The sequence below is a fragment of the Heterocephalus glaber genome, unplaced genomic scaffold, assembly GCF_053883595.1.
Source record: "Heterocephalus glaber isolate CG9 unplaced genomic scaffold, H.glaber_assembly_v1.0 deba00001150, whole genome shotgun sequence".
Taxonomy (NCBI): Eukaryota; Metazoa; Chordata; class Mammalia; order Rodentia; family Bathyergidae; genus Heterocephalus; species Heterocephalus glaber.
Window position 1 is genome coordinate 446,414 of NW_028258204.1, and position 23,691 is coordinate 470,104.

A 23,691-nucleotide genomic window follows, 5' to 3' on the forward strand; every position below is an offset into this window, starting at 1 on the left:
GTAAGTATGTGGGTGATGGGTGACAAGTGAATGGGTAGATGCAGTTTACCTCAGTCTCAGTGGTAAATGCCAGCCAGTAACACTTCTCAAAAGCACAAGATCCACATCACTCTCCGTCACCCCTATCCCACAATGGCTTCTCCAGTGACTCCTTCCCAAAAGTGCCAGGTATCCTCCCTACCTCCTTTGGGTAACTGCCAAACTCAGCCTGCAGGGCAAGGACACCCAGCTGCAGCAGTGTCTTGTCATCACAGTGCAGTCTCTCCTCCAGAATGTCCTTACGAAGCTGCAGGTAGAACTGATGCCTGGGCAAGCTGTGCCTGGCAAAGAAATGCTGGAATGGAGGCGCTGATGCCAAGGGTGGGGAAATGCGAACACTGAAACCTGCTTATCATGGGGAGTGGGAAAGGATACAAGACGGAATATGAGCCAAGGAGCCCTGAGGACAATCCCAGGAAGACCAGTGAAGTCTCCTCCTTCACCCACACCTGGGCCCCTGCCTTCTGCTTCCCTGTGTCATGCACTTCACACAACATCCACAAGAGGGCTCCTGCTGCGGTTCAAGCAGAGAAACCACTATGTGGTCAGGAGTGCATCCAGTAAGCAAAGGAATACTGGGGTGGTGACCGACTCTAACCCCCATTCCTGGACTGACTGTATGTTGGAGGGAGGAGGGGGCAAGCTGGGCAGAGGAGAGAAAACTTTGACCTTGAGCAGACTATGTTTAAAACACAAGGGCAAGTTCTCATTTGATCAGAGCCTCCTTCAAGAAACTGATTTCCCCCTGTTCTGTCATACTAGAATCCCACTGACAGAAGACCAGCGATGGTCCCTGCTGCCATTTGCATGTAATTTGCAAAGCACAGGCTGTGACATCAGCCTGGACAGACATGAAAGCCTCAAGGGACCAGGGGACAGGGAGCAGCACTCACTGAAGCAGCCCACAGTGGCTGGCAAAGAACTTGATCCGCAGAAAGAGTGTGAAGGTGTTGGTGGAGGTCTTCAGGGGCTGCTCCCTTCAGCCTTCAGGGGCTATTTTACACAATCTGGTTTCACAGTCCAGGAAAAAGAACTCATTGCCTGAGAAGGAAACAGAGTTTGGAGGGAGAAGCAGTAGGGAGTGCCCCTCCCCTCAGACCCCAGCCCTGAGTCCTACCCAGAAGAGTCAGATTGAGCCTTGTTAGTGCAGGAGAGAGGAGGAGGAGGAAGTCCCTCCACACCTGGTCCCCAGGGGCCTTTGCTGAGGCCATGAGGGGCCAGGAACAAGAGTCAGAGGAAGAATATCAAGGAAGGAAAAGTTGGTACCAAGAGCAGAAACATCACACTTAGGGCTCCATGTCCACACCTCTGTATCCACAGATTCAACTAACCACAGATCAAAAATAGTACCCCAAAAATTTCTTCTGTACTGAATATGTACACTTTTTTCATGGCTCCCTAATCAATATAGTTTAATGCCAATTTAAACAGCATTTACATTGCATTAGGTAGTCTAAATAATCTAGAGATGATTTAAAGCATGCAGAAGGGCAGGAGGGTTGTATAGCCCATATGCAAATACTATGCTATTTTATATAAGAGATTTGAGCACCTGCACATTTTAGTGTCTGAGGAGGTCCTGGAACCAATCCACTGTGGGTGCTGAGGGATGACCGTGTTTTTTGTCGGAGAGCTGTCACTTCATATCTGCTTTCCAGCTATCATCTTTTGTAGATAAGATGAAAAGTGACGGAAAGCAGTGTTCTTAAGTCCTTGGCATGTGTCAGACTCTTCTGCACCAGTGCATCAGTGGGACCATTCCCACCTCCCAGTCCCAGAGTGTTCTGGACCGAACATGTGTGTCCTCCTGGAATCCATATGCCGAAGCTCTTGACCCCCAAAGTGGTGGGATATGGAGGTGAGACCTTAGGGGTACGTGAGGTATGAAGGTGAGCTCCAGGATGGGATCTGAGTCCTCATACAAAGGAAGAGAGACACCAAAGAGCTCTCCCTCTGCCAGGCAAGGACCCATGAGAAGGCTTCCAACTGCAAGCCAGTGGGTCCTCATCAGGAGCTGAACCAGCTAGCAGCCAGATTTCAGACTTCCAGCCCACACTGCTGTGAGAAATGAATGTCTATTGTTTAGGACACCCAGGCTAGGTAGGATATTTTGTGATAGCAGCCCACATTGACAAAGACTGGGTGTAAGTGGAGTTGCATTCACAACTTAAACCTTCAACTCCCATTGGATTTGTCCTCTAGTCCTCCTAAGAGGGAGATGGCATCAGCCCAGCCACTGAAAGCACCACCCCCACCTCTTTGCCCTTTCAAATGTGTCCTAACCTTCAGAGCCTGGTCACCCTTGGCCAGCCCTGGCTCTGTGCCGCTGCACAACTGAAGCATTTCCCCCTTCTCTGAGCCCATGTGCACTGCAACAGCCAGACTAGGCATGGGAATCCCACCCAATCCATACCATGGGGACTTCTGGGGGTAGTGGTCTTCTCTCCACAGGACACGTGCTCACTAAAGGGCCAGCAAGTATCCAGGCAGTTCTAATGGCCACCCTCTCACAGAGCCCAGCCCTCCTCTGCCCTCCCCTTTGCTGCCAAATGGAACTCCCCATGCCAGACTCACCTTCTCCTTAGGGTTTCTTCTCCCCCAGGGACAGGTGGGTCCTGAACACAGTCCAGGTGGCAAACCCTGCCCAGATGGCCTGTGTCCAAAGCCTAAGCTGGCCACTTCTCAGGGATTTTCCCAAGAGTCTCCTCACTCAGCAGCTCTAGGAATCACCCACATAGGCAGGGCTCAGGGACAGCTGCAGGAAGCAGGCAGGGGTTGCACTTGTGCAGTTGTTATTTAGATCACACTTTACAGACCAATAAAGACACAGTGCTTCCCGGAAATGCACTTGTGCGTCCCTTAGGAAAGCTCAGACAAACCTCCACTCATTGTGGTCACTTCACGACGCATAATGGCTGTTCTTTTCTTTGCGAGGCATTTTTGGGATAGCTAGTGAGAAGTATGAGGAGACAAGGACACTCTGCCAGCCCCTCTGCAGCACACTGAATGATTACAAACTTGCAAGCTTCTTGCACTCACAGGAGAACAGGGGGTCACAGAGCTTCTGACAGCTAAGCAGGTGCTGGAGCCCAGATTTAACCTGAAAGCCCACAAACCCCAACTCAGCCTGCTTCCCATTAGCCTCTCTCCACAGTAGGCAGTGGACTTCAACTGCCACAGAAGAATATTTGCAGTAGAGAAAAATGAAAAGTCCCTTCATGGAGAGGCAGAGATGGGAAGGAAATACAGAAACCCTTTCTCTCCGATGGCTGCAGTGGGCTTTTACCGGCTCCTGGGGTCAGGTTCAGAGTGTCATAGTCCTGCAGATTAAATAGATGTTTCTAAGGTTTACCTGCCTGACTTCAATGCACAGAGATTGATCATCCAGACCTGCAAGCCATAAAACCCTATAGTGTCCACACTCATTATTTCATGATAATCCACACACACTTAGCACTTTCCACACAAACACTTGAGGCCCTTGCCATGCCATCTGACGTCTAGGTGTGCAAAGTGAGGCATTCTGGGCTCAAGTGGCTTTCCAAGAGTGAACAGAGTTCAGGTACTGGATACCAGGGGTGCTGGAGCCACCAGGCCAGCCGTGAGCTTCCCAGAGACACCCACTTTTCATATAAGCCAAGTCGAAGTAGGTGATATCTCCAAGGTTGGCAAAGGGCATGACGGCATCAAAGACAGCTCCTGCTGTAGACTCAATGTCGCACTTCACCTGCAGACACTGCGCACTCAGCAGGACCACACAGATGTCTCTGAGAGCCAAGTAGGATTTCCCCTTTTTCATCTGAAAAAAACGATAGTAGCACCAGTGGCCACAATAACTGAGACATTGAGCCTGGAACTTGTGCTAGTTACTGTGCCAAGTGCTTTGCACATAGTGTGTCATCTAATTGTCAAACAAGCCTAAGAGAGGAGTGTGTTTAACGATCCTACTCACACTTGGGCCTGGCCTCGGGGTGCAGTGTTAGTGAGAGACAGAGCCTGAATGTGGACCTGCGCTCTCTGCTACTCTCCAGGAGGAAGCTCGGGTCTGAGGATGGTACAGGAGGAAGTTTCTCAACCCAGAGCAGGGCTGGTCACATGGGCCCTCTGAGACACCCTGGCTCCCACCCCACCCCTGCTGCATCCCTGAGTACCTGAGGGGTGCTTTAATGTGCTGATTCAGGGACCACACCTGAGATGGTTATATCAGTCTGGGGCAAGGCCCAGGACTCAGTATTTTAATGCCCCTAAAGTGACTCATGTGTAGTCAGAGCTGAAAAAGCCTGAGATAGCAGGTAACCAGGTCAGCAGTGTGTCACATAAGAGCCCATGTTCTGATGGACTATGTTTGGGTCCAGTTCCCTGAACCCCTTCTGGAAGTTCTTCATAACCCTATCTTTGAACACGTAATTTCTATGTGAAGTTGACAGCACAGTGGAACAGCCACAAGGAGCTCCAGCTCCCAGTGGCCTTGCCTCCTTGCCTCCCTGTGATGGGATCTGACTGCCAGCTCCTCTGTTCCCTGGATGCCTTACCAACCTCCTCTTCCCCCAGCTCCCCACACAGCAGTCTCTGTTGCCCTCCACCTAGAGTGGTCATAGCTCACATTCTCCCCCAACTGTACCCCTTGTAGAGGGCTGGCACAAGCAGAGGTGCTCCAAAATATCTCAGAGTGGGCATGGCAGCAGCTCTCTATGCAGAGCTGTCTGGGCAACTTAGCATAGACAAATGTCTCACCCACCCACAGTCCAGGTACCCAGGGCATCTCCACAGGAGGTTGTGATTCCTGAGGGAACAAATCTGTCTGGGCTAGGGCAGCAGAGATATGGGAAGGGAGCTTGACTTTTCTACCCTGCCCAGGGCATCACTCATGAATTCAGCAGCTAGGGGAGGGGAACTTGAGGCATAGGTCAAGAACCCAGGGGCATGGAGGGTCTCTGTTTACACAATGCCAAGGGAATGTGACATTAAACAGAAAGTAAAAAACACCATGGTTGGACTTGGGGGTATAGCTCGGTGATAGAGCACTTGCCTGTGAGGCTCTGGCTTTAATCCCAAGAACAACTAAAGAATGAAGGGAAGGAGGAAAGGAAGATGAAAGGAGGGAGGAAAGGAGGAAGGGAAAACAAAAGAAAGCCACCATGACACTTCAAGAAAGACAGAGAGAATGTAAATGAGACAAAAAGACCTGAGAAAAAGAAACATTTTCTATTTTAGACCTCCAGTGGCTGCCTTGCACACAGGGCAGGGTGCAGTGGCCTGTAAATTAGGTAGTCAGCCCTGCGAGAGCCCATTTCCCTGCAGGGACAGCCATGCTGTGAGCAAAGGGAATCTGTCTGGTTTCCAACTGCCAGAAGGAAGCACAGAGAGGTCTTTCTCACTGCACGTGCTTTATGAGCTCTACTCTGGTGCAGGTTCAGTTCTGCAGAGCCTCCAGAGAGACATTGCTGTGCTGGCTGGGATTTAAAATGTCCCAATAGTCCCATGCATGTGGAAGGTGATCGGGTCATGGATACTATGCTCTTCAGTGGATTCATCCACGTATGAGCTCATAGCTGAATGCACTGTGAGGAGGTGGGGCCTGGTTGGAGGTGGTCATTGGGGTTTGACCTAGAAGGGTGTACTTTGTCACTGGCTCTTCCCTCCCCTCTTAGCTTCCTGGCTGTCATGGACTGAGCAGTTTGCCCTGCCAGGCCCTCTGCCATGCTGTTTCTGCCTTGGGGCCAGCTGACCATGGACTGAAACCAAGAGCCAATAAACCTCTCCTCCTTTAAGTTGTGGGTGACCTAGCAATGGGAAAGTGACTAAGATAATAGCCATGGAAGGAGAAGACCTGGAGGGAGAGACAAGGGGCTGTGCAGACCAAGGGTGTCAGGGCTTAAGCAATGAACCTCAGATGTTCTAGCCCAAGCCAGAGAAACTGGGTACAGGGTTGGAGAATAGAAGTCTAAGCAGTCTTCTTTTGGGGGAGCCCTTGGTGCTCCTTTTCATTCATCCTAGCCTCTGCATAGATGCTGGGATTACAAATAGGCTCCTAGGCCTGTGTCTTGGTCAAGAAACCTGGCGGGGATAAAGTGCACCCCACAGCATCCCTAGCACTACGCCAGCGTTCTTGCTGGTGGGGTAGCTCCTCCCATGGTGGCAGGTGTGGCCCACCCACCTGACATTGGAGGAGACTGCAGTCACCTAAGCCATGTGACCTCCAGGGAGCAGGAAGGGGCCCTTGGGAATCACCCCTTCCTTCCTCCCTCTGCAGTGGGTGGGCTTGTATGTGTAGATTGATGGGGTCTGGACTGGACTGGCTCAAAGGGGACCAGCAGAAGAGGGCCTGGCCCAGTACTGTAGGCCAGCACACATGGGGCGAGGACAGGTCCAGGGAGAGGCCCTGGGGATACAATGCTCTCCCCGAAGCTCTGCCTGAGACCACATGTGAAGTGCACTCTGAAGGCAGCAGATCCCCAGGGAATATCACCAAGACACCTCCAACCTATCACATACCCACTTGTCACATTACCTGCATAGGTCCAGAATTCCTGAGCTTTGAGCAACTCAATCCTTGGAATTCTATGGGAAGCATAAACCTATCCCAGGCCAAGCCAGAGGAGGCTTCCTGCCACCTTCTGCACTGCTCTGAACTGTGAGGGACGGGCCACCCTGGGCATGGTGCCAAGACTGGGGGGAGACAGCCACCGAGCCAGCTGCTCCAGGGGGCCTGGGCAGAGGCCCAAGAGCCAGTGTGGCCAGGCTAGTAAGCACACAGGCTCTTTGGCTCCAGAGGGAGAGAGACAGGAAGGGACACTCCCAGTGCACCACATTGGCTGAGACTCCTGGTCCAGCCTGGGTGGGACAGCAGGGACCCAGCCTGGAGACAGGCAGGTACATGTCAGGGAGCTTAAAATAAGGCCATCACAGGCACCAGGGAGATGGGGCTCTCTGGGGTTTCTGGCTGAGAGACCCCCTCCCACCCCTAGCCACTGTTACCACAACTGATCCAGGCAGGTGCAGCATCACAGGGGCCTTGCCAGCCAGCAGGAGGAACTCTGGCCTGGAGAACTGGAAAACAGTCAGTCACTCACTGGAGAGGAGGGGAGGTGCTTCCCCTATGAGCTCATCTCCCTCCCCTTCCCTAGCCCTCTGCTCCAGAGCCAGAAAAAGACAGGAGTTACTAAGGCCCCGGCCAGCTGGCCAAGTCAATGTCCCCAGCAGAAACTGAATGGGATGGGGAAGGAGACTAATGATGTCCTGACTCCCGAGAGGCACACAACAGGCAGGGCTGCATCCTTAGCACTTCCTAAGTCACACAGTGTTGTGTGATTTTCCAAGTGTAAAATGCAGTGTAAAAATATACATCTGTGCAATAAAAAGAATAAAAAAACCAACTGCTCTAGGGTTAGATGGGGAAATGCTTGCTCCCTCGAGCACAAACTCAACAGTGCACATGGGCAGTGTCTGGCCTGGGTAACACAGTTCAGTCCATCTGCCTCACACTTGGGACCAAGATAGAAAAACTGGCCCCACCCTCATCTGTCCTCAGCCTTGGCCACTGCCTGGGACACATGTTCTCAGCTTTACAGCTGAGGAAATGGGGGCTCTGAGAGAATAAAAAGCTCATGGAGGGCCAGGGATTAGCTCAGTGGTTCCGCTGCCTGCCTTGCAAGCGCAAGGACCCAAGTTCGATCCCCAGTACCAAAAAAAAACACTCATGGAGTCACAGAACCAGTGAGTGATAGGGGGCCACCCAGCAGGGCTCCTACCCCAAGAAGCCAAAATCCCACCCAGGGGCTGAACTGTGTCCTGGAGTCCTCAGAGGACGAAGACTGGAGGGGAGGCAGCAGCTGTCCTCTGCTACTGCTCCTGCCCCCACTGTGGCTCCAAAGTTCCCAGGCTGGGCCCCAGCATCTCAAGGCCTCCGGGAATCCCTGGCAACCCCTCCTCGGGGCCATGATGGCCAGAGTGATGTTGAGGACAGCAGAGAACAGGATAGGGCATGTGGGAACATGGAGAGGGATGTTCTGAGGCTGTTTGGGCTCTTCTCAGCTCTGATCTGTTGAGAAGCTTTAAGCAAACCTTCCTGCGATGGGCAGACAAACAGAAACCTTCTGAGGACACAGAAGGTCCTTCTGGTCTGAGATAACAAAGGGTCCTGGATGGTGAGACAGAGGCTGGGGAAGGGTGAGCTCCTCAGTGAACACCCTGTGGCTTGGGGAGGGAACTCCTCCCAGCTCCAGGGGCACCGATCCCCTGTGGTCACTGTGAGCATCAGCTAATGGTAGTGTCCTGTTCTGAAGAAGGTGCTTTATTCTGCCCACTTCATGTGGCATGGCCTTTGGCAGACAGTGCATCCTGGCCCCGCTGGATTGCACCTGCAGCACAGAGCCCTCGGCCAAGCTTGGCTGCCCATGAGCAGTGTAGGGCCCTAACCCTTCTGCTGCCTTTATTCTCCTAACGCTACTGCCCATCATTACCAACCAAATAGGACATCTCCCCCGACCCCAGAGAAGGCCTAGCTGTCCCACATCTGTGGCCATGGCACACGCACTCTGCCAAGTCACTGTCATCACAGGTGGCACTTGGGCATCAAGCTGTGGCATGGACGGCAAAGCCCAGCCCAGGGAGGACACTCAGCTAATACTAAGCAGGACTGCACATTTCAGGTTTGCAGTCATCCATTCTATGGATAGTGGCCTGGGGTCCCAGTCCCCAAGGACCCTGCCCACCTTCAGCCTGTGTACCACAGTGCTGCCCAACCCCCCTGCGGAGGCCCCAGAGTCTCTTCTGCTCACCTTTCCCTTCCTCTGCAGGGAACTCTGCTGGGCCGTCGCTGGCTGTGAGCTCTCTGCCTCTGCCAGGAGCACAGATCCCAAGCTGAGCCACCCCCTGTCCTGCTGCCTGAGGGGTGCTGTGCCTGCAAGAGTGCTGGCCACAGCCAGGAGGGGCAAGGAGCAGGGTGGTGATGCCCATCCTGTCCTGTGACTGCCACCACATGCAGGCACTCAGCAGGGCAGGGTGCACCCACTTTTCAAACCCTCGTCATCCCGCACATGCCAGGAAGTTATCATATCCACAGGGGAGGACCGCACCTGCTTTTCAGATGGGGAAATCAAGGTCAGAGGAAGCTAAAGCCAGACACCCTCAGGTGTTTGCTTCTCCCCTACCCCAGGACTCTGCCTCTATGCTGTGGGTGCTATGGCCCCAGGTCCCCAGTAACCTCTGAGTACATCATGAAAATACCAGGGATTCTGACTTCCTTCCTTCAAATTTTATATATTGTTCAAAATGTTTTGACAATCAACCTGCAGTGATGCACTGCATAATAATGTTTCAGTCAACAGTAGACTGCATGTGTGACAGTGGTCCCACAGGACTATAATAGAGCTGAAAAAGTCCCATCACCTGGTGAGGTCAAAGCCGCTGCGAGGTCAAAGCACCACACCTTCTGTCTGTGGGGACGCTGCTGTACACAAACCCACTGAGCTGCCAGGTGCATAAAAAGACAGCAGATACAATCCCTTACAGCCATACAGCACCATTATGGTCATGGGCAATGATCAGACCTGGCAATGTTACTGGTTTATGTATTTATAATACCACAATTTTCACTGTTGTTTTTGAATGCATTCTTATAGTTATTAAGGTTTCCCATGTGAAAGTCTGCCTTGGCTTGTGGCAGTACCTTCTGCAGCTCCTGATTGATCATTGTCTCTTAATCTGTGGTTAATATGAGGCTGTCCTGTCCACTGTGAACCTAGCAGCATTTGGTTGTATCATATGTATTCACACATGCATGTGCACACATGTATGTACACGTGTGTGTGTGTGCCATAGGACCTAGGTGATTGTACACTGAGGTCTGTATAATCACCTAATGATGCTCTCTCAGCACGGTCCCACCATTAAGGGCTGGAATCTGGGTTTTTCAGGGGGTTTGGGGTGGTTTTTTTGGTGTCAGGTATCAAACTCGGGACCTTGCACTTTGGAGGCAGGCGCTGGAACCACTGAGCTAAATCACCAGTCCTGGAGGCTATATTTAATTAGAGTGTTAGGGGCACTGTCTTTATTGGCTGTTTCTATTGGTTTTAAACAGCAAAAAGAATGACTGTGAGGTGAGCTCTAACATCTGGTCAAGGCCCGGCTGTAGATGTGACACCATGCATGGACCCACTGGACCACACAAAGACAAGACACCATCACTGGCCTTCCCGAATCCATATGAAAATCAGCAAATCCTCAAACCTCAAACACACAGTGTCTCAGCTCCAGGGAGATACAGGACTGGATGGGATTTGATCTAAGCACCAGGATTAGACTGACTGCAGAAAAGACCCCGATTCTTCTCCCCGTCCCTGCCCATTGCAGTGACTTTGTTCCTCCCACCCAAAGATGGAGTCCAGCTCCCAACCCCATGAATCTGGGCCAAACTTTTCATTGTAGTTGTTTTTTGAGATAGTGTCTTACTATACAGCCCAGGCTGGCCTTGAACTCATGGCAATCCTTCTGCCTCAGCCTCCCAGGTGCTAGGATTACAGACATGTGCCAGCATACCTGCTCAGCTGAACTTCTCAAGGCCTGATTTGGCCAAAGGAATGAGGTAGAAGTGGTGGAGAACCCATTCTGGAAGCTCTTTAACTCCTTTCTCTTCTCTCTCTTTCTCCTCTCTCTTTCCCCCTCCCTACTTGCCTTGCTTCTTCCCTCCCTCCCCCCTCCGCCACTGTCCTGACAGCTGTCCCAGCCTGGCTGCTGGTAGAGAAGGGCCAGGGTTCCCTGACACTAAGCTGCCAGCTGAGCTCAGCTGGCTACACATGCAGGATGGCACCCATCAGACAGCAGAGTCCTCTGGGGAAGCAGAGCCGGGTCCCCAACTCACAGACCTTGAGCCCAGTAAGTGGGTCACACTGGCCATTTGCCTTGCCGCCAAGTGTGGCCATGGACAACTGCATCCACACCAAGGCCTAGTTCTCATCCCTGAGCCAAGTGAGGCTCGGTTCCCATTGGACATAGGGCCCCTCGACACCTGTGTGAGCCTGCCTTCTTCCTTTGCTGATGCAGCAGCACTGGGATTTGCTGGAGGACAGGAGGCCTCTCAGTGTGACCAGCAAAGAAGCAGGATATGCATGGCTGCAGTGCCAATGCCCTGCACCAGGTCCCTGGGCTATCACCTTACGGCTCACCTGTTCTCAAACAGGCTGCAGCGGCTGTGTGCTGAGCTGCTCCAGCGGGGCACCTGGTGGCTCTGCGTCTCTGTGCTTAGCTCTGAAACTAACCAAACAGTATGGTGGAGGCACAGCTGGGGGCAAAGGGCATGGTTTCCGTGAACCAGGCAGCCAGGAGCTTGGGTAACACCACGATTTTTTTTTTTTTTTTTGGTACCAGGGATAGAACTCGGGTCCTTGCACTTGCACAGCAGGCAACAAAATCACTGAGCTAAAAATCAGGCCCAACACCATGATTTATTGGCTGTGCACCCTTGGGGAGATTACTGAACCTCTCTGAGCCTGTATTCTCATGTAAAAGATGGAAAAGATAGTCACAGGGGTGGAAACAGCATTACAGAGGACATAAAGCATAATGGCAAAGAGCAGTGGGACACAAAAGGAAAGAAAGAAAGAAAGAAAGAAAGAAAGAAAGAAAGAAAGAAAGAAAGAAAGAAAGAAAGAAAGAAAGAAAGAAAGAAAGAAAGAAAAAGAAAGAGGAGAGAGGGAGGGAGGAAGAGAGGGAAAAGGGCAGCAAGTTCAGATTCAGTTGATAAGTAGAGGATTTGAAGGGCTTTTTGTTTGTTTGCTTCTGTTTTTGTTTTTGAGTCATGTAGTTCAGGGTGCCCTTGAACTCACTCTATAGCCCAGACTACATGATGATCCTCCTGCTTCAGCTTCCCGAGTGCAGAGATTACAGGCATGCACCACCTGGCTAAGGTTATTTTAAAAGCTACTCTTTTAAGATACTTGAAATAGTAACAAAAATATTTTTCAAAACTTTTACAGGCCAGGGATTTAGCTCAGTGGTTTTGCCACCTGCTGCGCAAGTGCAAGGACCTGAGTTCGATCTCCGGTACCAAAAAAAAAAAAAACTTTTACAAGTTACTTTTTCTTTCATTTCACTTGGAAAGTAAGTGTTAAAAGCTTTTCTTCTTTTCTTGCTTCTTTTAATCTGTTCTCATCCACTTGGACAGTTAGACTTCCATAGAGAGAGTTCACATTTGATATAAACAGAGAGTTAAATTGTTAAAATCATCCTGGGGGCACTGGAGCTCAGCCCCCTTTCTCCAGGGACTTTGTTTGCTGCTGCATGCACAGAGTGTCTGCCTGCCCAGGACAGGGGTCAGGGAAGGGGACCCTGGCCCACGCGGGGAGCTCCAGATCCCCACAGACACACCTCTGTGGGGCTGCACACAGTCCAGGGCCTGTGCCTTGGGGCTCCTGCCTCTCTGTGGCTGCAGCCTCTTCCTGAGCAGGTAGCTTCTGCTCTGCAGTGTGTAGGCATCTCCTTCCACAACTCTTCTCTCCACCTGAGAGGCAAGGGCATCATGCACGGGCAGCCCAAGGTCAGGGGGCACTGACACAGGCTGGATTCTATCATTACCTCAGAGATGGTGCCCAGAACCAAGCCCACCAGCCATTGCACATGAAGGCTGGCAGGAGCTGGGTATGCAGCCACTTCCTCCTGATGGGCCTGACAGGCTTCCAGGATGGCATGCAGCAGGTACCGCCTGCCGGGCTGGTCCTCACACATGGCCAGCAGCAGGGCATGCAAGGGCTGGCAGAACTGCAGGGGCTGGGTGTACAGGGATCGGAGGGGTGAGAAGCTGTCAGAGGCTCAGGAAACTGGTGCTGTCACTGTACCACCCATGCCCTCCCCTGCTGGAAAGCTCAGACGGGCACCAGGTTGTCACTGTGCCACAAGGGGAGAGCCACAGTCCCTGCACCAGCTGGGCACAGTACACTGCTCTCCAATCCCAGATGCCCTTCAGCCCATGTGCCTGGGAGCTCATGAACAACAGGTGCAACATGAACACTGCACCCACCCCAGGTCACTCCAGAGCCCCATCCTTCACCCACATTCCCCAGAGGTCCTTTTCTCCAGTGACTCAGGTGGGTCTCACGGGGTCTTGCCCTAGACCTCAAGCTCCAGGTCACAGGACCAGACTGGGGCCTTTTCATTTTGGAGATGCCTGGAGCAGTGCAAGTGCCCAGTCCTTCCTGAGCTTGATGTCATACGCAAAGGGCAAGCAGAAGGAAAGACGAGCCTCTTATAAGTTCTTCCCTCACTCATTTAAGTGGCCACCACTAAGATCTCAGATCCAGAGTGAAAACCAGACTGTTAGGGCTGGGGTGCAGCTCAAGAGTAGAGCACTAGCCTGAGATGTATGAAACCCTGGGCTCAGTCCCCAGCACCTCGAATAATAACCACACGGACAATGAGGATGAGGATGGTGGGATTGTTTCTCCCACTTGAGCCATGCTGAAAGCCACTGTGTAGCTAGGATGCCCTGCAGGTCCACAGAGAGCTGCACCAGGAGCCCCAACCTACAAAGCTGGTCCAGGTGCTCCCTGCCTCCAAGACAGTCACAGCCCAGTGGAAAAGACCTTCACGTAAAGGGAAAGTCAGGACTGTCACTTAAAGGGAGGAGACACACACAACCAGCAAGAATGCAGGGAGGAGCTGGGGGAGGCAGCAGCACGTACAAAGGCTGAGGTGGGAGATGAGTGGGTGCAGGACCACAGCTTGCAGCAAAATGACCATGTGAGACTCCTGGGTCCAGATGATGCCGAGTTTCAGGATGGTGGTAGCGAGTAAGCACAGAGCACAGGGGACATGTGCCCATGAAGCCAGGACAGCAGAGGACCAGAGAGGAGCCAGACAGGAGGAGGAGCCATTCTGGGCTCCAAAGGGGCCTGGCTGAGACCCGGAGTGCCACCCTGAGGGCAGCGGGGAGCAGAGGGATGCAGGCAGCAAGTGTTTCGAATGGGTCTCTGTGTAAGAAAGAGTGGCCAAAGCTGAGTGTGGTGACACAAGCCTGGAATCTCAGCACTCAGGAGGCTGAGGCAGGAGGATCGCTGTGAGTTCAAAGCCAGCCTGGGCTCCATAGTGAGTTCAAGACCACCTTGAACTACATAGTAAGACTCTGTTTCAAAAAAAAGGAGTATTGGGGCCGGGGATTTAGCTCAGTGGTTTTGCCGCCTGCTGCACAAGCGCAAGGACCCAAGTTCGATCCCCAGTACCAAAAAAAAGGAGTCTTCAGAAAGAAAGCACTGGGGTGTTGGCTTGGAAAGGGCCAGGTGAGAAGAAGGAAGGGAAAGAGGAAAGGAAGGAGGGAAAGAGGAAGGGAGGGAGGACAAGAGGGTCTTGGAAGCTGGGCTGGGTTCTCTATCATGTGCTCTGGTAGTACTAGCTTCTAAGAAATTTTTACAGTCAGATGAAAACACAAACACACACACGCACACACACACAGAGTGTGAAATTGTGTAAAATGATGTGCTAACCAAAGCTTAAGTTTCTGTGCTTTAAACCCTCTTTTATAAAAAGACTTTTATAAACTACAGAAAAGTCTCCGCAAGGGAGGCATGGCAAGGAGCATCTTCCCACATGTGATGACCACGGAACCCCTTTCCCAGAAAGCTCCTGGCTTCAGGAGGGGCTACTTTAAAAGCCTTTCCATAAATAAATAAGGAATAAGTAAATAACAGCATCTTTATAAAATCCTCTCACCTGCTGCTCCCTCTGAGCAAAGACAACAAGTGACTCTTCTGTTGCCCTCCAGCTCTGACTTGTGTCACTAAACTGAGTCATGACTGGCGTCCTCATCTACAAACCTGGCTTGGTGGGACATGGAATCCAGCGGCCCAGTAGAGGGTCATCCCTAGGGAGTAGACATGCATCTGCCCAGGAGAAACTCAAAGTTAGATGGCAGTTGCCTCTGCTACTCTGCGGTCCCACAAGCAGACCCAGCACAATTGCTACATCTGGCCAGTCTGATGCTACCTGTACTCCCTTAGCCTTTGCTGCCTCCTGTCCTAGAGCCTAGGAAGCCAGAAGTTTGCTTTCTAGCAATAACTATGACACCCATTGCTGGCAAAACATGTAAGAAGGAAAGTCTGCTGTGACTTCTGAAAAAGCCTTCATTTTACTGACAAAAGTAACATACATGACTGGTTCCATCCTATCTTGTGATACATGGAGTCATAGCAGCCATCCTGTGACCATGAGGAAACAAATCTATGGACAAAGGCCATAGATAAGGAGGATAGAGTGGAAATATCTAGCCTGGATCCTTGATACATTACTGAGCTGTGACCAAACCCTAGCACTGTGACATGCATATACTGAATTTCTTTTCAAGTCATTAAATAAGCATCAATACCCATTTCAATTTAATACTTTCTTGTCTCATATCCACTTCAACTGAGCATTCATCTTGGTCCTAATTTATGACCATTGGCAATAGTATTGCTGCAACTAGCTCCATCCTTGCATGCCAAGGGCCTGTTGGGTCCTTGGGGCTCTTGCTTTATGCTGCATTGGTGCCAACACCCAGGCTGTTACCCACAGCTTTCTTAATGCTTCTGTTTGAGTGTTGTAACAGCCTGATCAACTAGCCCACTCTGCAGGTGTGGAAACTGGGCCTCCGTGAGGCAATCCACCCTTCTCCAGAGCTGGGAACACTCTTAAACCTACTCTGCCTCTGAGGTGAGAACAAGGCCCCTGGGGCTGGGTGATCACTGGGCCCCCATCCCATCCCCCCAGAACACCTGCATCTTACCTGTGATGCATTTGGCCGCTCATCTTCCCTCTTTCCCTGTAGCAGCTCGGAGGCCTTGAAAGGAGCAGCCTCTACATGAGAAACGTGGTCTTGGAAAGAAAGACTTCTGGCCGCAGAAAGAAGGACTGAACAGGGGCACACCACATAGTTCGAGGAGTCTGCAACCAAGGCAATGGTGGGGTGTGGAGACAGGGTCACCCTGGAGGGCCAGCTTGGGGCTGTGTCTGACCACGAGCAGGGCAGGGGAGAACACGGAGAAGAATGAATCTGCCCTGAGGCTCAGGAACAGGGATGACAACCAGTGGCTGTGGCCATGGCCAGGACTTTAGCACCTGCATCCATTGGTGGCTGAGCATCTCATGATAAATGGTAAAGAGAGGTCAAGGCCACCTGGGAATTGGCCCAAGCCTGAGTTCTCAACAGCCAGACCAGGAGCCCAGGCAGCAGGACTTGGAGCGCTGTCACCATTCTAGGAAGCTCCCAGGCAGGGAAGAGGGAGTGAGGATTTGGGGAGCAGGTGAAAACCAAGGCACAGTGCATGGCCTTCTGTCGTCAGCCCCTGCTGGGACCCTGATGGCATGAGTGATCACACACACAGGAGCCTCCTCTGCATGCACTGACCTGCTGGCAATGTGCAACTTACAAGCTGAGCCCTGAGTGTGGGCTCTCAGTGCTGGTTTCAGCCACCAATTTAATGGCTCAGGGCTTCAACTCCATCTCCAGCACCTGCTCCTTTAACATCCCTGCTGCACAGAGAGCACAATGTGCAGCTTCCTGGAAGAGGGTGCTGAGGAGTTATCGCAGCAGGAAAGGAAGGGCTCTCCTGCTGTGTCAAGAGGTCAGCAGTAAGGGCCAGAGGCCATCAGGGGGTGACGCTGTGCCCTGGACTCAGGCCCAGGAGGCAAGGCAGAGCCTCGCCATGTGATCAGGACCTGGTGCCCCTCTCTGCACAGCTGTCCTGCCCACAGTCCCCTGCTCACCGGGGCCAGAGATCATCCATTCATATCCCCTCTGCACATTCACCTCCAAACCTCAACCTGGGAGCGCTTCCTTTCAACACCTGTCCCTCGCTGGGAACCATGTGGACTTTTCTTGTATCTTTCTGTATGTCTTATATGGCAGTTCAATAATTACACTGATCTCCCCTGAGTTTTGTCCTTGATAGGGCACAGATGAGTCCAGCATCCAGTAGACAGATGCAGAGTGTCCCTGGTGATTGTCCCCTGACTCCGTCTCCAGTCATGCCCAGTTGGCTCAACTGTCGGAGGGCCCCATATTGCCATAATCTGTCCCTAAGCTCATGAAATCCAGAGCAGGCCTTTCAGCGCTGCTATGTGGCTGGGTCTCAGCAACAGGCCAGCCTCCAGCACAGCTGCTTGGGGATGGATGCCCTCACCTACTCCTGATCCAGGGACCAACCATGACGGAGAAGCAGCAGGCAGAGTGACCACAGGAGAAGGGACTCAGCTCTCCGCACACTCTCTTACCATTGCTGAGGTCCTCCAGGAGCCTCTCTGCAGCCAGGGACAAGAGGGACCAAATTTCCTCCTCTGACAGAGCTTTGCCCCTGACCTGCAGGGTGCTGGCCAGCGTCACTGAGGCTGGGCTCATGCCTGAAATGACACATATGTGGCAGAGCCCTGCACTGTCACTGTGTGGGCACACAGTGAGGCTGACACTCACCACTCTAGCCACCCTCAATGCACAGTGCTTGCTACATGTCCTCACTGTGTCCCCAGGGAGGGACACACAGGAGCATGAAATCAGCATCCTCTGGAGGGCTGGCGGGGCTGGTGACAGGTTCTCTGGGAATGAGTGAATAAACAGATAAATCATCTCCAGGGAAGGGCAGGCAAAAACTCAAATGCAGGACCAAGTGAGCTGTAGCAGAAGAGCTCCTCCTGTGCCAAGCTGTCTGCTCCCTGCTCTCCTCCTCTGCCTGTGAACTTGGGTAAACAACCACTTTGCCTCCAACACACAAAGCATGCCTTCCATCTCTGTTTCCCTCACTCACTCTACATGGGAACACCTGCCCAGGGGCCATTGAGAGTCCCCAGGAGCAAGAACAGCTGGTCCAGAGAGGGTGGATCACACAGAGAGGCTGGGGGAGGAGGGCAGGAGAGTGGCCTTGTCTTCCCTCTCTTCCAAGCAGCATCCATTTCCATGTCTACCCCACCCCTTCCCTGACAAAACCACCCCCTACTAATCCTGGAGCCCAGGACCTGGTGGCAGCAGGAAGAGGCCAGCTGGGCAGGCTTCTTCTAATCTGATGATAACATTGAGCTTTTTGTGTAGCGGGGGGGGGGGTCGGTGCTGGGGGGTGGGGGGAGCCTACTGCAGCAGCCTCACCTCTCCACCAAGCCAAGCTCTCCACTCACCAGCTGCTCAGGACCTCAGCAAGAGAGACAGAGCCAGGCTAGGTCTTCCCTCTCTATCTGGGGCAGGAGGGGAGTGGCCACAGAGGCCCTCAGGATGCCTGACCCGAGCTGTTGCGTGTCACAGGGCTGTGCAGGATGGCAGGTGGGTGACCAGATGAAGTTTGAAGTGATGGGTGTGCTCCTTTCCTTGATGCAGTCACTGCACCTTGCATACATGCATCAAAGTCACACTGTACCCCACACATGTGAATAGCTACTGCATATCAATTAAATTGTTTTTTAAAAGTCATGGATTAGAAGTCCAGGCTCTCTATTTTCTTTTATTTTCCTCTTCTTCCTCTTTGTAAACTTTGCTTGAGACATAGGGGCTAAGCTTTCCCCTAAGGCCACACTTTTCTCACTTTCTATAACCACCATTAAAGGCAAAAAGTAAAAATAAGGGAGATGGACAAGACTGATTCTCAGACAGAAAATCTCCAAATCCCAATTGAAAATATAGAATGTGTAGTTGTTCTGATCACACTAAGACTAGAAGAAAGAACTTATTGAAAGTCTTCTAGGTGAGTGTGGCTAAGACCACCATTTCAATATAGTAAATCAATGGAGGAAGAACACTTTTCCAACAAATAGTGCTGGACCCATCATGCAAACACTGAGCACCAGCCTAAGCCTCACATGATATACAAATGCTACTTCAAGATGAACAGTGGATTTCACTTTAATGTAGAACTCAAAACTATAAACTTTTTTAAAAACATGGGTCATATGGTAATTACATATTTAGATTACACTGCACATTAGAATATATTGCATATTTAAAATATATTTTTCTATTCTAGAAATAGTTTTCTATTCTAGAAAATAGAATATATTTTAACTGTTTCAAAACCCATCAATAATAAGCAATTTGGGGCCAGGGATTCAGCTCAGTGGTTCCAGCGCCTGTCTTGCAAGCACAAGTTCCCGAGTTTGATCCCTGGTACCAAAAAAAAAAAAAAAAACTAAATAAAATAATAAGCAATTCAATTAGAAAATGACATGAACAGATATTTCACCAAAGATATTATACAGATGACAAATTGAACACATGAACAGATATGACACATCACTAGACATTAGGGAAATAAAATTAAAGCCACAATGACATAGCACTACATAAAGTAAAAATTTGTGACAACCCCAAATGCTGGTGAGAATGTGAAATGGAACAGCCACCATGGAAAACATTTGGCAGCGTCTTACAAAATTAAACATGCAATTACCATATGACCCAGTGACAGCACTGTTGTATTTTTATCCCAGAAAGATGGAAATGCAGGTTTACACAAAAATCTACTCATGAGGTGGCTTAACCAGCCACCTTGGAAAAACGATTAGCATGAACTAGTCAATTTGAACATGAATGTAAATACACACACACACACACACACACACACACGTCAGGTATCATCCCAGTGGTACCACCTGACATGCATGCACACCTGTACAAAGTGGCTTGGGTAGCCATGTCTGCTTCCTTAGTGTATAAACTCTGTGGGAACAGTCTAACATCACCTCTTCAACACCTATAATAGAGCAGAATATCATCTTTGCCATCACAAATTTTTGTGCAGACTTTGAAAGCAGAGAATAAAATTGAGGACTTAGAAATTATTGAACATACTATGGCCAATACTTTCAAATAAATATGAATAGGAGGGGCAAATGTGTGTGTGTGTGCACACTATTTGCAGCTGCAATTTATGATAGACCAAGTAAAGGCAAATGAAAAATATATAATATATAAAATAGGTTAGAATAGTGGTAAGCATAAAATAGGAACTTTTTACAATTACTATGGATACTAAGTCAGCATTCACAGGTAATTAATGTACGGGAATATTACTAAGGTTATTATAGTTATAGATATTTTGGATCCTAATATCTTTAGGTTCAATGAACTAACTTATTGGGTTTTTCTTGTCTAGTAGCCAATTAAGAGAGCCTAGGAATGGTGGAATGAGATCTCTCCCCCTATTTTTGGTTTTAAAACATAAATACACTTTACACCCTGCTCAAAAAGAACTTAAACTGCATTATAGATTGGCCTCTGCCATGGTGTGGATAAGTTTCTTCCCTGCCAAAACTCATATCGCAGTTTGGTTGCTGATGTAGCAGTGTTGGGAGGCAGGTCCTTGAAGAGGGATTAACACCTTTCTAATGGGGCTGGATCAGTTCTCGCGGGAGTGCATTATGTTATTGTCAGAAGGCTGGTTCCTCTGTCCCTCTCCTCCTGTCCACATGTGCCCATCTGCCTTCCTGTTTTCTGCACGAGACTCTCACCAGAAGCCAAGCAAGCAAATGCCACTGTCGTGCTCGTGGCCCTCCAGAGCCGTATGCTAAAATAAATCTTTTTTATTTCTAAATTGCTCAAATGTAGGTATTCTATTATAGTAACAGAAAATGGTGGTACCATGTGACATGCATGCAAATCTGTACAAAGTGGCTCAGGTAGCCATGTCTGCTTCCTTAGTACATACACCCTATGGAAACAGTCTCACATCACCCCAAAATGGATCAAAAGAGCCTCTAAATTCAAACATTGCACCATCCACAAACAGCACACTCCTCCAGCCAAGGGGTATGTTGAACTGCCCTGGAAATGCAATTGCAAAATCCACACCTGAGAAACTCTGGGGGTCAAACAACAAAGGCTTCTCAAAAAATAAATTATTTTCCCTAAAAGGAAAAGCATGAATGAAGTCCTGGGACTGCCAGAGTAGGAAGCTTCCCAAATCCTCCCCTCCATAAAAGCAATGATGAAGCTAGCAACCTCATAGACCCTATGGCTCTGTTAAACGCCCTCTCAGAGAACTGTCACTATCTGATCTATCTGGAAGTTCTGCTCTCACAGAATTGTTTTTATTTTCTTGATTCAGAGCCTTCCCAAACCAAATAGATTTTTCCCTGGGAGGCATTTCTCAAAAACAATCAACCACAATTGTTTAACATTTCTTGAGACAGCAATAACCCTTGGGCAAATAGCAAACTAGTCAGAAAAACTCTAGAAAGGAGCAGCTGGGAAATGAGATTACAGAGCCTTTGAGAAGAGCTTAAATAGCGCTAAGAGTCTAGAAAATCAGGTGAAGGCTCCCAGCTGTGTAAGTGCACAGAGTGGTGCACACGGTTAGCAAACAAAGTACCAGGCCCTAGACTCTTCTCTCTAGAAAACCACGGGCTCCAAACAAGGAGGCAGGAGGCTAAGGCAGAGCTGTCAGCTACCTGACTGGGTGAGGAAGGCATGGCTCTACATCACATGATGCCCTTCCGCAAAGACCAAGAGACTTATTCATTTGGGGCATTTAAAGATATTCCTGTGTCACCTTAGGTGACCATGAGATTAACTGAGCAGACATTTCAGTGACCACACATAACAAAGGCCTTGGAAAGTTAGTTCAGGAAAGTAGTTGGGAAAACAAGCAGTACCAAGTAACAGCAAGGGAGCCACAAGCAACAGGAGTGTGAGATCCTGAAGTGCCACATCCCATTATTTAAAACTCCAGTTTTCAACACCACCAACAACAAATAAGCCTAACACATGCAAAGAAACAAGAAGGTATGGTCAAAAACATAGAAAAGCATCAGTCATTGTTCCTATTCCTCAGAAGAACCAGATAATGGACTTACTAGACAAAGGCTTTATAGTAGCTGTTTAAAGCATGTTCAAATTACTAAAGAAAACCATTTCAGAAGAACTGAGGGAGAGTATGACAATGATTCTCACTAAACAGAGAACAGCAGTAAAGACACAGAAATTATATTTTAAAGGACCAAAAAGTAAAATAACTGAAATGAAAACCTCGCTAGAGGAGTCCAACAGCTGATTTCATCAGACAAGAGAGAATTAGTGAACTTGAAACTAGGATAATTGAGATTATCTCATCTGAGCAATGGAAAAAAAAAATAATGAAGAAAAATGAGCAGAGACCTGGAATGTCACTGTCACCAATCAGTTGAGGGTTCCTTTGCTCAATTCAGTTAGAAATCATGAATTGGGAAAGTGCAGCTCTGCTTGCAGCCCTCATGGTGTTGGTCAACACTGCCAATTGCTGGCCTCTGCCACTGCCAGCCACTGCTGTTCACACTAATTTGTGCAAGATACTATCAATAGACTCTGCTGGATGGATGCTGGTATTTGCCACTGTCAGCCATTGCTTGACACTAGCTTCTGCCAGACATGACCAATCAACTCTGCCAGCTCCTGCTGTTAGAGGCCAGTTTGTGCTAGACACCATTGGTAGACACTTTAGGTTGCTCCCTGCCACTGATCTTTGTTGGCTGCTGGTCTCTGGACTCTTCAGTGTTTATAGCTTTCTCTTTTAAAGCACCCCTTTGTCCAAACTACTCAGGATATAGAGTACCTTCTGAGCCCACACTACTTAAGAAATAAATCCCAAAAAAGGATTTACAGAACTGTCTGAGACAGCCTTATTTGAACAAGATCTGTGCTGCAGCACAAAGAAATCAGTACCTGAGAAGGACACCGCCTCATCAACTCAGGAAGTGTAAGGGAAATGCTACTTTCTAGTAGCTGCATGCCTGCAGATTGGCCTGAATAAGGCCTTTTGATTGGTCCAAATTTGGGTCTGCTGATTAGTCTAAATTGGTCTAAATTCAAGCCTTCTGATCCAAGCCTACTGACTGGTTTAACTAAATTCACACTTCTTAGTTTAAAAGTGGGCCTGCTGCAGTCAGGGCAGACATCTTCCCAAGATAGTGTGGGGCATTCAGCATAGCCCAACTCTCATGGCCATGGTTCATGGGAATATCAGGTGACATGAGCTATTTAACAGCTGTCATATCTCCACACAAAGTAGTGGGGCTAAAACCAGAGAATCTTCAGTAGAATTAGCTGTGTTAATCATGGTTTATTAGAGTTTGATGATGTTGGAGATGTCAATAATGGGCCCAGATGTCCCCCTTGTCTTTGCCAAGATAGAGGTAGTTTCCCTGCCATTTCTTCAAAGAGGCAGCAGCAGCACTTGGAGAGGAGGGAGCAAAGGACAGGTGCCATGCTGACCCCTGAGCCACCCCTCCTGACAGAGTAGCCTAGAGAGCAGCCACAAGCTAACCCAGCAGGACTCGGGGAGGACACTGAGGCAAACTGTCCAGGCCCCCCTCAGGGGACCATGGGGGAGCAAAGGGTAGTGACAGAGGAGGGTGTGACAGCTGTCAGCCCTGTGACCCCCTCCGGCAGTCACAAAAATGAGGCGAGATCAGGCACTTTCATCTGTCTCACCACCAACTTCACAAACATACTAGGGGTAGGGATCTCAGGAAGACAGGGAAGAGCAAGAGTGTTTGAAGGACTAATGCCCCAAATTACCCCAAATCTGATGAGAAATATTAATCAATATATCTAAGAAGTTCAACAAAGCCCAGGAAGGATAAACTCAAAGAGACCCACAGATCAACACACATTAATTGAGCTGTGAACAACAAATGAAGAGAGAATATTGAATGTAGGAAAAAAGAATCGGTTCA

At 49.8% G+C, this 23,691-nt stretch overlaps 1 protein-coding gene across 1 annotated transcript in view; it reads right to left on the reverse strand.

Moving 5' to 3' along the window:
- Frmpd2 (FERM and PDZ domain containing 2) overlaps positions 1-18,092 on the reverse strand; it is a 145,515-nt gene extending 127,423 nt beyond the window's left edge. Inside the window, 11 exon segments of the mRNA XM_087210584.1 lie at positions 182-320; positions 933-1,080; positions 3,664-3,838; positions 7,018-7,089; positions 8,820-8,952; positions 11,205-11,292; positions 12,406-12,538; positions 12,613-12,804; positions 14,844-14,909; positions 15,791-15,948; positions 17,278-18,092. Of these exon segments, the coding sequence (XP_087066710.1) occupies positions 182-320; positions 933-1,080; positions 3,664-3,838; positions 7,018-7,089; positions 8,820-8,952; positions 11,205-11,292; positions 12,406-12,538; positions 12,613-12,804; positions 14,844-14,909; positions 15,791-15,948; positions 17,278-17,626 (1,653 nt within the window). The 5' untranslated portion in view covers positions 17,627-18,092.
- Between the last annotated feature and the right edge of the window lie 5,599 nt (positions 18,093-23,691).